This window comes from Mustelus asterias, chromosome 5 (assembly GCF_964213995.1).
Source record: "Mustelus asterias chromosome 5, sMusAst1.hap1.1, whole genome shotgun sequence".
NCBI lineage: Eukaryota > Metazoa > Chordata > Chondrichthyes > Carcharhiniformes > Triakidae > Mustelus > Mustelus asterias.
The window spans coordinates 136638284-136652465 of record NC_135805.1 but is presented as its reverse complement, the minus strand read 5'-3'; the positions used below and the strand labels follow the sequence as shown (position 1 = coordinate 136652465).

The 14182-nt window shown below is 46.9% G+C and overlaps 1 protein-coding gene across 14 annotated transcripts in view; it reads right to left on the bottom strand.

Annotated features, from left to right (window-relative positions):
- Positions 1–14182, bottom strand: part of dst (dystonin) — a 653330-nt gene that overhangs the window by 256737 nt on the left and 382411 nt on the right. For 11 of the 14 annotated variants that reach the window (XM_078213315.1, XM_078213329.1, XM_078213327.1 and 8 more), the window contains 5 exons: positions 12988–13137; positions 9219–9425; positions 6366–6515; positions 5376–5609; positions 320–475 (listed from right to left, as the gene is read on the bottom strand). In XM_078213315.1, the coding sequence (XP_078069441.1) occupies positions 320–475; positions 5376–5609; positions 6366–6515; positions 9219–9425; positions 12988–13137 (897 nt within the window). The remainder of the gene's footprint in view (positions 1–319; positions 476–5375; positions 5610–6365; positions 6516–9218; positions 9426–12987; positions 13138–14182) is intronic. The other 3 variants (XM_078213321.1, XM_078213323.1, XM_078213324.1) reach the window with 1 other exon arrangement.

Genomic DNA, 14182 nt, shown 5'->3' with positions numbered 1-14182 from the left:
AGTGATAATACCACTGGGCCATCACCTATGATGATAACCAACGCCCGTGTGTTTGAAATTCTGGGCTCATTGGCCAAAATTCTACTGCCTTGCCTGCCCCAGAATCAGGGCAGGTGAGGCTCACAGAACGGCATTCTCTGTGGGGCCTCGGGTGGGATCTTATGACCCCCAGGCGGACAAAGTAAAATACCAGCCATTGTGTCCAATGGACCTGGGAACATGGCCAGTAATGAGGGTGGGTTAAATGTTTAGTTACACAATTTACACCACTTACATCTTGCTAATCATTAAAGCACGCACCCCGCACTGTATCACTAACCTGGTGTTCCACCTGATGCTGTTGTAAGTCAGCTAAGCCATCGTCAGTAATGGACATCCCACTGTCACAGTCAATTATTTTACTTTCAGTCACCATCAACAAGTCGCACATTTCCTCCAGTTTCTTGGTGCAATCTCCTAGCTTTTCTTCGAAAGCCTGTTTTCACCCCGGCAAAAAAAAACACACTATCTCGGTTATATAGCTCTTATTTCTTTGTAAAACAGCATTTTCTTTCTGTACAACATGCTACTTCACCAGTGTATGCTGCAAACATGATAGCAGTTGGCAAACGTGTGAACCAAGGTGGGTTACAATAAATCAGATTAAAGAGAGGATGCATCTCACGAAGGAGCTAGCTCCATCGGTGTCACATCCGCACAGATGTCATGCAAGGAGGAAGATAACAGCTGCCCTTTATATTTGTTTTGTTCAGACGGCCTAAGATTCAGGCTTTTTTTTTCTCTCGAGAGATTGCGAGTGAATAATGCGGCAAGCAGTCATCTGTAAAAAGGTCTACAGAAACAGTGTTAGTCACAGTGTGCAAAGTCTTTGAATCTTAAGCAGTGCATTTTAAAACAAGGACTAATTTCAGTGTTGAATGTTACGTAAACAGTGATTCCCATGCAGCGGCATGCTGCAAATTACTCACAAAGCATGTCACAATTTCATTACTAAATAACTACATCGTTTCATTTGGTTCATTAATAAGATTCACACAAATCCCATTTGGGATATACTTCACACTATAAAAACCTGAAGCTCAAGAAGGTGAGGCTGATCGTATCCCAGGTGGGTGTGGCGGAAACCTCAAACTTCAGAAAGTGGCATCAAACTCCCAGACAAACAAAGACAACAAAGAACAGTACAGCACAGGAAACAGGCCCTTCGGCCCTCCAAGCCTGTGCCGCTCCTTGGTCCAACTAGACCAATCGTTTGTATCCCTCCATTCCCAGGCTGCTCATGTGACTATCCAGGTAAGTCTTAAACGATGTCAGCGTGCCTGCCTCCACCACCCTACTTGGCAGCGCATTCCAGGCCCCCACCACCCTCTGTAAAAAACATCCCTCTAATATCTGAGTTATACTTCGCCCCTCTCACCTTGAGCCCGTGACCCCTCGTGATCGTCACCTCCGACCTGGGAAAAAGCTTCCCACTGTTCACCCTATCTATACCCTTCATAATCTTGTACACCTCTATTAGATCTCCCCTCATTCTCCGTCTTTCCAGGGAGAACAACCCCAGTTTACCCAATCTCTCCTCATAGCTAAGATCCTCCATACCAGGCAACATCCTGGTAAACCTTCTCTGCACTCTCTCTAACGCCTCCACGTCCTTCTGGTAGTGCGGCGACCAGAACTGGACGCAGTACTCCAAATGTGGCCTAACCAGCGTTCTATACAGCTGCATCATCAGACTCCAGCTTTTATACTCTATACCCCGTCCTATAAAGGCAAGCATACCATATGCCTTCTTCACCACCTTCTCCACCTGTGTTGCCACCTTCAAGGATTTGTGGACTTGCACACCTAGGTCCCTCTGTGTTTCTATACTCCTGATGACTCTGCCATTTATTGTATAACTCCTCCCTACATTATTTCTTCCAAAATGCATCACTTTGCATTTATCCGGATTAAACTCCATCTGCCACCTCTCCGCCCAATTTTCCAGCCTATCTATATCCTGCTGTATTGCCCGACAATGCTCTTCGCTATCCGCAAGTCCAGCCATCTTCGTGTCATCCGCAAACTTGCTGATTACACCAGTTACACCTTCTTCCAAATCATTTATATATATCACAAATAGCAGAGGCCCCAGTACAGAGCCCTGCGGAACACCACTGGTCACAGACCTCCAGCCGGAAAAAGACCCTTCGACCACTACCCTCTGTCTCCTATGGCCAAGCCAGTTCTCCACCCATCTAGCCACTTCTCCTTGTATCCCATGAGCCTTAACCTTCTTAACCAACCTGCCATGTGGGACTTTGTCAAATGCCTTACTGAAATCCATATAGACGACATCCACGGCCCTTCCTTCATCAACCGTTTTTGTCTCTTCCTCAAAAACTCCACCAAATTTGTAAGGCACGACCTCCCTCTTACAAAACCATGCTGTCTGTCACTAATGAGATTGTCCCGTTCTAAATGCACATACATCCTGTCTCTAAGAATCCTCGCCAACAACTTCACTACCACGGACGTCAAGCTCACCGGCCTATAATTTCCTGGGTTATCCCTGCTACCCTTCTTAAACAACGGGACCACATTCGCTATCCTCCAATCCTCAGGGACCTCACCCATGTCCAAAGAAGCGACAAAGGTTTCCGTCAGAGGCCCAGCAATTTCATCACTGAGTGAATCATACCAGAGCTACCCTTCACAAAGGGCAGGATTTTCCAGCCTCACTGAGTGAGGGCACCTGATACGTATGTAGCAAACAGACACATAAATGACCTTCTGGAGAGCCTTTGGCTTCAACAGGATACAACATTAGTTCCGATAAAAGGTTAACAACCTGAAACCGTGACTCTTCTTTCTCACCACCCCTGCTGCCAGGCATGCTCAGTATTTCCAGCACTTGCTATTTTTTTGTTTCAAATTTCCAGCATCCGCAGTGTTGGTTTTCGATTAATACTTCTTGCAAACTTCCAATCTCAGCTCCGAGACAGTTCTTCGGTGGCGCAGTGGTTAGCGCTGCTGCCTCACAGCGCCAGGGACCTGGGTTCGATTCCTGGCTTGGGTCACTGTCTGTGCAGAGTGTGCACGTTCTCCCCGTGGGTTTCCTCCGGGTGCTCCGGTTTCCTCCCACAGTCTGAAAGACGTGCTGGTTAGGTGTATTGGCCATGCTAAATTCTCCCTCAGTGTACCCGAACAAGCACCAGAGTGTGGGGATTTTCACAGTAACATCATTGCAGTGTTAATGCCTACTTGTGATATTGATAAATAAACTAAACTAAACAGACAATGACATAGGGGAGGAGAGACAGATAAAGGATTGGAATTCTAGTTTTGTAAATTTGGTATGTTCTAGTCACAGCTGATAAACAGCTCTGTAAAGCTTTATACACTGAGTGTTGCACCTCATATGCATAAGCAAAGAACTTGAATTTATGCCCATCGCTTGTTCTGTGAATCAAATCATATATCTCGAGTGTAGAATGATACAGCACAGGACGGTGACACTGCTCACCGTACTCATGCAGACTCTTTTCAAAAGCTATCTGAATCATTTCACTCTCCTGCCCTTTCCTCATAGCCCCACAAATCTTTTCTTTTCAAACATATATCCAGTTTATTTATCAGTGTTGCAAGTAGGCTTACATTAACACTGCAATGAAGTTACTGTGAAAATCCCCCAGTCGCCACACTCCGGCACCTATTTGGATACACTGAGGGAGAATTTAGCATGGCCAATGCACCTAGCAGCACGTCTTTCGGACTGTGGGAGGAAACCGGAGCACCCGGAGGAAACCCACGCAGACACGGGGAGAACGTGCAGACTCTGCACAGTGACCCAAGCCGGGAATTGAACCCAGGTCTCTGGCGCTCTGAATCAGAAGTGCTAACCACTGTGCCACCGTGCCATACCAACCCTCCCTAAAACATGCTTCCACCATTCTTCCAGGCAATGCATCCCAGATCAGTACTCAAGGCATTTTGAAAAGAAAATTGTTGCATCTTCTCTGGTTCTTTTGACAATATTGTACCTCCATCAGCCCTGTTCTCACTGACCTCTATCAGCTAGTGTTTGAGCAATGCCTCAATCTTGAAACTTCCATCCTGGTTTGAAATCACTCCGGGCCTTGTCTCTCCAAATCTTTTGTAACCTGCATCTCTACAGCCCTTCAAGCTATCTGAATCCCTTCAGTTCTGGCCTTTTTCTAATCCCTTGCTCCACATTTTTTAGCCACACCTTGGCCCTCAGCTCTGGAATTCTTTCCCTAAACCCCTCCACCTTTCCTCCTTCATGGAGCTCCTCTGTGAGGAAGGTTTTAGTCACCTGTCCTAATGTCTCCTCATGTAGCTCAACATCAAAAGATTTTGTTAACACTACTATGAGTGCCTTGGGGCAAACTTAAAGCTATATAAATGCAATTTTGTTTGTATTCATTCATAAGTCATAGGCGTCGCTGGCTGGCCAGCATTTATTGCCCATCCCTAGTTGCCCTTGGAGGGCAGGTGAGAGTCAACCATATTGCTGTGGCTCTGGAGTCACATGTAGGCCAGACCAGGTAAGGACGGCAGATTTTCTTCCCTAAAGGGCATTAGTGAACCAGGTGGGTTTTTACAACAATCAACAATGGTTTCATGGTCATCAGTAGATTCTTAATTCCAGATTATTTTTTATTGAATTCAAATTCCACCATCTGCCGTGGTGGGATTCGAACCCAGGTTCCCCAGAACATAAGAACATAAGAAATAGGAGCAGGAGTCGGCCATCTGGCCCTTCGAGCCTGCCCCGCCATTCAACAAGAGCATGGCTGATCTGAAGCGAATCAGTTCCACTTACCCGCCTGCTCCCCATATCCCCTAATTCCCTTATCGATCAGAAAACTATCTACCCGTGATTTAAACATATTCAACGAGGAAGCCTCCACCACTTCAATGGGCAGAGAATTCCAGAGATTCACTACCCTCTGAGAGAAGAAGTTCCCCCTCAACTCTGTTCTGAACCGGCCCCCCCTTATTTTGAGGCTGTGCCCTCTAGTTCTGGTTTCCCTTCTAAGTGGAAAGAATCTCTCCACCTCTCCACCTCAGAACATTAGCTGAGGTTTCTAGATTAATAGTCTAGTGATAATACCACTAGGTTATCGCCTCCCCCTACATGTTATTGTTAACTCTAAAGGTTGATAACAGAGGTCCATGTAGAGCTTGTGGGCCATCATGGTTTAAGGTAGACCAACAGCTGGCTTGACCACACGGCTACAGATTTCAGGTTCTCAGTGTAGAGTCTTCAAGCAATGCTAGTAGAAGAAGAAATTCAACAAACTTCACAGATGCAGGTTATAGATGATTTTGTTATGTATCATGCCAATCGCCCGCAATCAAGCAACTCAAACCTTCTGATCATCCTGCTCTAATCTGCTCTGTAACTGAAGATTCAGAATCTCCAGCTGTGCTGTTAATTTGTCCCTCGCACTTTTGAAAGATGTTTGGATGCCATTCAAGAGTTTGAGCAGTTTCCTGTTCTCCTGTGGAGAAAGATCCAGCGCGTGCTCAGAAACAAAGAACTGGACGTCAAACGTGGTGGCATCCAGTTGAACTTTCAAATCAGCAAAGGTTTTCTCCAAATCCTGCACAAAGAAGGAAATAGTATCAATGGCCGATCGATGCCACGGAATAATCAAACAAGAGGTTTATTCAGTGCTCACTGTTATTACAAAGTACATTGGACAGCAACTTTTTGCAATTACAAATGCAGTTAAATATGGAAACAAGGAAGCTGGCATTTGATTTGAACTGCCCCACAAGCTTCACTCCATCTCATTGAGGTACTTGGTAAGGGAACATATGGAAGGGCATGAAACCATGTTATTTAATCACAGGTTATTCTATTAAATCATAATCATTGAATCCTTTATCTGCAGAAGGAGGCCATTTGGCCCATCGAGTCTGCACTGACTCTCTGACAGAGAATCCTACACAAGCCCTATCTCCTAACCCCACGTCTTAACCTCACTCATCTCCCTAATCTACACTTCTTGGGACACTGAGTGGAAATTTAGCATGGCCAATCCATCTAACCAGCACATCTTTGGACTGTGGGAGGAAACTGGAGCACCCGGAAGAAACCCACGCAGACACGGGGAGAACGTGCAGACTCCACACAAACAGTGACCCAAGCCGGGAATCGAACTCAGGTCCCTGGCGTTGTCAGGCAGCAGTGCTAACCACTGTGCAACCGTGCTGCCCAAAAATGTTTTCATTATGGCTAACGTTTGAAAGTGTTTTTTTTGTTGTAAAATTACTTTATTCTTTCAAAATTAAAAAAGAATTTCCTGTGAATGCAACCATTTGCTGGAGTTCTGGCAGCTGTCCGCAACACTTGCCTTGTGCTGTTGTATGCGACTTTTAAGAGCCTCCAAATCCCTGGGATTGTCAGTGAGGAGAGTTTCCAAGATGACAGCATTTTCTTGGATGTGACTAGAAAGCCGGTCCAATGTGGCAAGGAAGTCCTGATGTGCGGATTTGATCTTGAACTGAAAATGAGCAGAAAAATGACAACCAGTTTGTATTAGAATCGCAGAGTGATGCAGCTTGAAAGGGGGCTGTTGTTAAAACGAGAAAGCACTGATAATGGCCAAATAAAATTAAAACCATAAGACAATATGATATAGGAGCAGAATTGGGCCATTTGGCCCATCGAGTCTACCCCACCATTCAATCATGGCTGATAAGTTTCTCATCCCCATTCTCTTGTCTTTTCTCCATAACTTTTGACCCCCTCACCAATCAAGAACCTATCTGTCTCTGTCTTAAGTACACTCAATGACCCGGCCTCCACAGCCTTCTGTGGCAATGAATTCCACAGATTCACCACCCTCTGGCTGAAGAAATTCCTTCTCATCTCAATTCTAAAGGGTCGTCCCTTTGTTCTGACGTTGTTGCTTTGGATCCCAGTCTCTCCTACCAATGGAAACACCTTCCCCATTAATGACCACAACCACTGACCATTTGCATTATAGTCAGTTTCAAAGCTGCGGGTTATAACATCTTGAAGCACTCAGTTTATTTTGCATAGAAACAGCTGGAGGCCAGTATTTTTGTGGAAAGTGATTGATGCCATTGGACAATATGATGAGGAACAGCCTTCAGAGGCATAATACAATGTGGAAATAGCAAACAGGCATGCGGACGATCTGGTGTGACGATAGCCGCACGCGTGCTTCCCATAAAATGGCAGTTAGACAGGCGCCCAAACCGGCAGCCCACCCACCAGCTGAAAAATGTATTAACCGGAATTTGAGCTTGTCAGTAAGCCAATTGAACCCAAAGGTTATGCCGCCCATGCCAGAATGGCAGTTGGTGGCGATGGTGGGTAAGTGTGGTGAAGAAGCAGGAGGTAGGGGACTCAGACTTATGCATCTTTTTCCCGACGGAAGAGAGTACGTCCGGGGTGCGTGGGGTCCTTGATTATGCTGGCTGCTTTTCCGAGGCAGCGGGAAGTGTAGGCAGAGTCAATGGATGGGAGGCTGGTTTGAGTGATGGACTGGGCTATGTTCACAACCCTTTGTAGTTTCTTGCAGTCTTGGGCAGAGCAGGAGCCATACCAAGCTGTGATACATCCGGAAAGGATGCTTTCTATGGTGCATCTGTAAAAGTCGCACCACAGTGCGTGTAGTGTTCCTTTGTCCTTTATACAAAGGCCAATGTTCAGTATTCTTCATTCGACATTATACGCTTATATAAAAGCAGCCAGTGGAATTACACTGGTGAACTATGGCCGTGGGGTTAATTTTACAGCAGGGGATACTTATTCCTTAATTCCTCTGCCCCATCCCTCAGTAGAAAAGTTGCTCACAAATTGACCCAAGTCGTGCTCTCTGGAAACGTTGCATGTTGCCTTTTGGGGACATGTCCTGTGCACATCGCAGGGACGGTGCCCCCAACAAAGATAGCACCTCCCCTATGTGCCTCCATCGGTTACCCGATTCCTCCACATCCAGAGAGCACGACTCACCTCACTCCGGCATCCATGGTGCCTTCTTCCCCGAGGAACTGCTGGGTCAATTTGTGAGCAACTTTTCTACTGAGGGATGGGGCAGAGGAATTAAGGAATAAGTATCCCCTGCTGTAAAATTAACCCCACAGCCATAGTTCACCAGTGTAATTCCACTGGCTGCTTTTATATAAGCGTATAATGTCGAATGAAGAATACTGAACATTGGCCTTTGTATAAAGGACAAAGGAACACTACACGCACTGTGGTGCGACTTTTACAGATGCACCATAGAAAGCATTCTTTCTGGATGTATCACAGCTTGGTATGGCTCCTGCTCTGCCCAAGACCACAAGAAACGACAAAAGGTCGTGAATGATGCCCAGTCCATCACGCAAACCAGCCTCCCACCCATTGACTCCGTCTACACTTCCCGCTGCCTCGGAAAAGCAGCCGGCATAATTAAGGACCCCATGCACCCTGGAAGTTCTCTCTTTCATCTTCTTCCGTCGGGAAAAAGATACAAAAGTCTGAGATCACGTACCGACCGACTCAAGAACAGCTTCTTCCCTGCTGCTGTCAGACTTTTGAACGGACCTACCTCATATTAAGTTGATCTTTCTCTACACTCTAGCTATGACTGTAACACTACATTCTGCACCCTCTCCTTTCCGTCTCCGCTATGTACTCTATGAATGGTATGCTTTGTCTGTATAGCGTGCAAGGAACAATACTTTTCACTGTATCCCAAGACATGTGACAATAACAAATCAAATAGAACAGGAAGTGGTCATTTAGTTGCCCCCCCCCCCTCCCCCCCCACCCCCGCCCCCCAGCTCCAAGTTTTTTTTCCGCAATTTGATTGAATCTTGACAGACTTGCACCTCAACTCCATCTTTGCGCCTTTACACCATATTTCTTGGTAGCTTTACTTCACAAAAAATGATCCAATTCAATTGTGAAGACTCCAATTGTTCTTCATCATCCACAGGTTGTTTTTGGAGGGTGGGGGTGGGGGGGGGGGGGCGTTGGGCGGGAAATGGGGAAGCAGAGAACATTCCAGATTTACGGGCGGGGGGGCGGAGCAACCACAGAGTGTATCTCAGGAGACAGTTCAACATTAATAAAGGGCTACTATTAGTTTCTGAAGCAATGCAGGAATTATAAAACTGTTTAAGTGTTCGCTCTGACAGGGAAAAGGAGAAAATCATTTGTAAAACATTCGAGAAGCAAGATAACAGACCTGTTCTATTTCAATGGCGCCCGACAGGGTCTCGACCCTGCTCGCACACACATCAATCACGTCCCCAAGAGACGTCTGTAAATCTTTACAGTCAGTTTCCAAATTCTTCAGTAAGGGTTCATCCGGATCCAGGTGAGCATCCTCCAGGAATTTCTCTGCCGCTCTCAGATCCCGTCTGACAGGTTCCTCCAGTTCACACTTCAGCAACTGCAAATGGAGGTCTACAATGAACCTTTCCAGCCTAAAGACTTCCTCACTTACAACCCAACATCTGGGACTTATCCCAAAAATCTGCAACAGCTACATCAAAAACCGATTGTCAATTGGACAAATAAATAAGTAGCAGAGAGAAAGTGGGGAGGAGAAAGGGAGAAAGAGAGAAAGGGGTAGCAGAGAGATGAACAAGAGCAAAGGGGGAAGGAGAGAGGGAAAGGGGGAAGGAGCGGAAGAAAGGATGGAAGGAGAGAGAGAGAGTGGGAAAGCAGCCGAAAGAGAGGGGAGGGAAGCAGGTAGGCCAGGGCGGAGAAATGGGCGAGCGGGGGTGCAGAAGCGTGAAGGAGTGAAAAAGCACAAAGGAGTGTGGGGAAGGGGGAGGGAGTGGGAGTGGGGAAGAGGGAGGGAGTGGGAGTGGGGGAGGGGGAGGGAGTGGGAGTGGGGGATGGGGAGGGAGTGGGGGAGGGGGAGGGAGTGGGAGTGGGGGAGGGAGTGGGAGTGGGGGAGGGAGTGGGAGTGGAGGAGGGGGAGGGAATGGGAGTGGGGGAGGGAGTGGGGGAGGGGAAGGGAGAGGGAATGGGGAAGGGAGAGGGAGTGGGGAAGGGAGAGGGAGAGGGAATGGGGGAGGGAGAGGGAGTGGGGAAGGGAGAGGGAGTGGGGAAGGGAGAGGGAGTGGGGAAGGGAGAGGGAGTGGGGAAGGGAGAGGGAATGGAAAAGGGAGAGGGAGTGGGGAAGGGAGAGGGAATGGGGGAGGGAGAGGGAGTGGGAGATGGAGAGGGAGTGGGGATGGGAGAGGGAATGGGGAAGAGAGAGGGAGAGGGGAAGGGAGAGGGATTGGAGAGGATTTGACAGAGTGGATACTGAGAGGATGTTTCCACTTCTGGGGGAAGAGTAGATCTCAGGGACACAGTTTGAGAAGAAGAGATCTCCCTAGTGGGAGATATGGAGAATTTTCCTCTCAGAGGGTTGTTAGTCAGTGGAATTCCCTTTCCCAGTAAGCAGTGGGCACTGGGTCACTGAATCTATTCAAGCTCAGTTAGGCAGCTTTTTGGTATTCCGCGGAGGGAAGGGAGGGGAGGGAAGCAGGTTGAGGTTAAACCTTGAGGTTTATAGGGAGGCTGACAGGAAAATTTTGTTGAGACCACAACCAGATCAGCCATGATCTTATTGAACGCCGGAGCAGGCCTGAAGGGCCAATTGGCCTATCTCTGCGTCAAAGTACTATGTTCTTGTGAGCTCCAAGTAACAGTGGAATCGCTGCTGTGCATTCATTACAATAAGCCCCACTGCCCCATTTAATGTTGTTTTTATTTGATGGCAGTCAGTCAAAGGGCCTGTATTCTTGGTTAGTGTTAAGAGATTCATTTCGAAGTTATTTCCGAAGTTATTCTGATGTTGGCCACAAGACCAAATTGGCACCAAATTTGAGAGTGGCCTCTTCCGTTTCCTAACCCAGCCTCTTTTTTTTATTCATTCGTGGGACATGGGCATCGCTGGCTCTCCAGCATTTATTGCCCATCCCGAGTTGCCCTTGTTCAGAGGGCAGTTGAAAGTCACCAACCACATTGCTGTGGCTCTGGAGTCACATGTCGGCCAGACCAGGTAAGGACGGCAGATTTCCTTCCCTAAAGGACATTAGTGAACCAGATGGGTTTTTCCGACAATTGACAATGGTTTCATGGTCATCGGTAAATTCTTAATTCCAGATTTTTAAAATTGAATTCAAATTCCACCATCCGCCGTGGTGGGATTCGAACCCGGGTCCCCAGAACATTAACTGAGTTTCTGGATTAATAGTCTAACCACTAGGCCGTCACTTCGGGCATACCACCTTCCTCTTGTTGCCAACCTTCCAACTTGTGACCTCTCCCACTCCCTAACCCATCCCCTCATCACCCTGGAAGATTACAGAGTGAGATGTGTGGTGAGCGACGTTTTGAGAAGTAGGATTGGTGGCGAGCGGGAGGCACTGTGACGAGAAGGTTAGCATATCTCATTTATATTTTAAAATTTATTTTATTGTATAAAGTTATTTCATTTACTAATACAGGAACATGGCAATGTAAAGTACTTCAATTTACAGGGTTCTTTTTTCTGATGAGGAAGACCGTAAGAGATAGGAGAAGAATTAGGCCATTCGGTCCATCGAGTCTGCTCCGCCACTCAATCACGGCTGATAAGTTTCTCAACCCCATTCTCCTGCCTTTTCCCCGTAACCTTCAATCCCTTTACCAATCAAGAACCTATCTATCTACCTACAGAAGACCCTACAGGACCTTACTACAGCTTCTACATTAGTTTTAGTGGGAAAATGTGATTCTCTTAAGATCATGATTTTCATGAAGGCGACTTTGACTTTAAGTGGCCCCAAAACCTGCATTCAAGGGGACTGATAATGTAATCCCAGCTACACCGTGGCAGGGGAGCTGCTTTACAGGCTCTCTTTGTATCTGTCCACAACTGAACTGAAGTCGCACCATTATCTCTTACGATACAGGAGGAGGCCATTAAGCCCACCATACTTGTGCCAGCTCTTTGTAAGAAAGCTATCCCATTAGTCCCACTCCACGGCTCTCTCGCCATAGCCCTGCAAACTTTACTTCTTTAGATCGATGTCCAACTCCCTTTTGAAAGATACAATTAAATCTGCTTTCACCACCTTTTCAGGCAATGCATTCCAGAACATAACAACATATTGGCTGGAATGTTGCTGTCCTGCCCGCCATGGGAATTGTAGCGGGTGAGGTGTGGTCCAGGTGGACCGTTGACTTCAGGTGGGATTTTACGGTTTTGGAACAAGCGAGGCCATAAAATGCCGGCCATTGTATAAAAATTCTCACCATTCAGTGGAACGCTTATCTTAAATCTATGGGCGGCACGGTGACACAGTGGTTAGCACTGCTGCCACACAGAGCCAGGGTTTAATTGCAGCTTCGGGTCACTGTCTGTCTGGAGCCTGCACATTCTCCCTGTGTCTGTGTGGGTTTCCTCCGGGTGCTCCGATTTCCTCCCACACTCCAAAGATGTGCAGGATTGGCCATGCTAAATTGCCCCAAGATGCGTAAGTTAGGGGGATTGGCAGGGTAAATACATGGAGTTATGGGAATAGGGTCTGGGTGAGAAGCTCTGTCGGAGAGTCAGTGTGGACCTGATGGGCCGAATGGCCTGCTTCTGCGCTTGAAGCATCCTAAGGTCTCTGGTTACCAACCTACCTGCCAATGGAAAGTTTCTCCCCTATCTTCTCTATTTACACCCTTCATAATTTTGAACACTTCTATTAAATCTCCCCTTACCATTGTCTGCTCTAAGAGCAATGCTCCTCAGCTATGTTCTCTCGCCACATAGTGGAAGTCTCTGGTATCACTCCAGTAAATCTCCTCTGCACCCTCTCCAAGGGCAATCCCTTGGCAGAGGGCAATCCTATATGTTGCTGCTCTGTGTAAGTATAGACTTAAAAGGATTATGACCCTTTACAGTTGTGGTTCTTAATTTAGAAACAAAGGTTAACTGTGCTTAAAGTTCAGTGGGCCTGTTCGATATGAAACACATTACTTACATTGTGATAATCTAGTTGTTCTTGAAGGATTTCCAGATTGCTGTCAGCAGGCTGCAGACTCTCCAGCTGAATTTTCCTGTCTTGGAGTAAGGTCAAGTGGGCTTGCAGTCTCTCCGCATGCTGGCAACACTGCTGGGCCATGGTACACGGCTGCAATCAAAGTCCAATTAACACCTTTTAGTTTTGGCCTAAATCTTTGCAATATTGTGAGGAAACAGTGTATTTCCAAGATAAATATGTAACTGGACCACCCTGGCTGCAAACTTTCTTCCTACGATTGGGTTTTGATATTACAAATAATATTTGTTACAAAATACACCAAAGTAAAGCCCATGAAAGCTGGTCTTTGATAATTTACATTATTTGTCCCAAGCCCAAAGTGCTAAGGATTGAGATCATTCAATAAAGATTTCCTTCTAATGTTCGAGAAAAGACAAAAACTCCAGAGTTGGATTCAAATAAATTGAACACCAGGTGGTCCTATCTTCAAAGTACATGGGCTGGAATTTTACCGCCCCGCCCGTCACGGGAATTGGAGCCAGCGAGGGGCGACGTACCACGGAAAGGTCCGTTGACCTCGGGCAGGATTTTACAGTTTCGGGACGAGCGAGGCCATAAAATCCCGCCCCGTAGACTGGTTCCATATCATAGAATCCCTACTGTGCAGAAAGAGGCCATTCGGCCCATCGAGCCTGCATCGACAACAATCCCACCCAGGTCCTATCCTCGTAGCCCCACGTATTTACCCTGCTAATCTCCCTGACACTGAGGGGCAAATTGAGCATGGCCAATCAACCTAACCTGCACATCTTTGGAGTGTGGGTGGAAACCGGAGCACACCCATGCTGACAGTGGAGAACGTGCGGACTCCATGCAGACAGTCGCCTGAGGCCGGGATCGAACCCGGGTTCCTGGCGCTGTGAGGCAGCAGTGCTAGTTACTGTGCCACCATGCCAATCAGCCCCAGAGAGGGAAAAAAAGTTCTTGTATTTATAAAATGCCTTTCACCACAATGGATATCCCAAAGTACTTCACAGCCAATGAAAGTCATGATGTGTAGTCATGTAGGCAGCATGGCAGCCAATTTATGGAAAGCAAGCTCCCACTCCACTGCTTCATTTAGAAAATAAATTGGTTTGCAAACAATAATGTTTGCCCAACTTAAAGGAATAAAATAAACCCTTGATGGCAGACA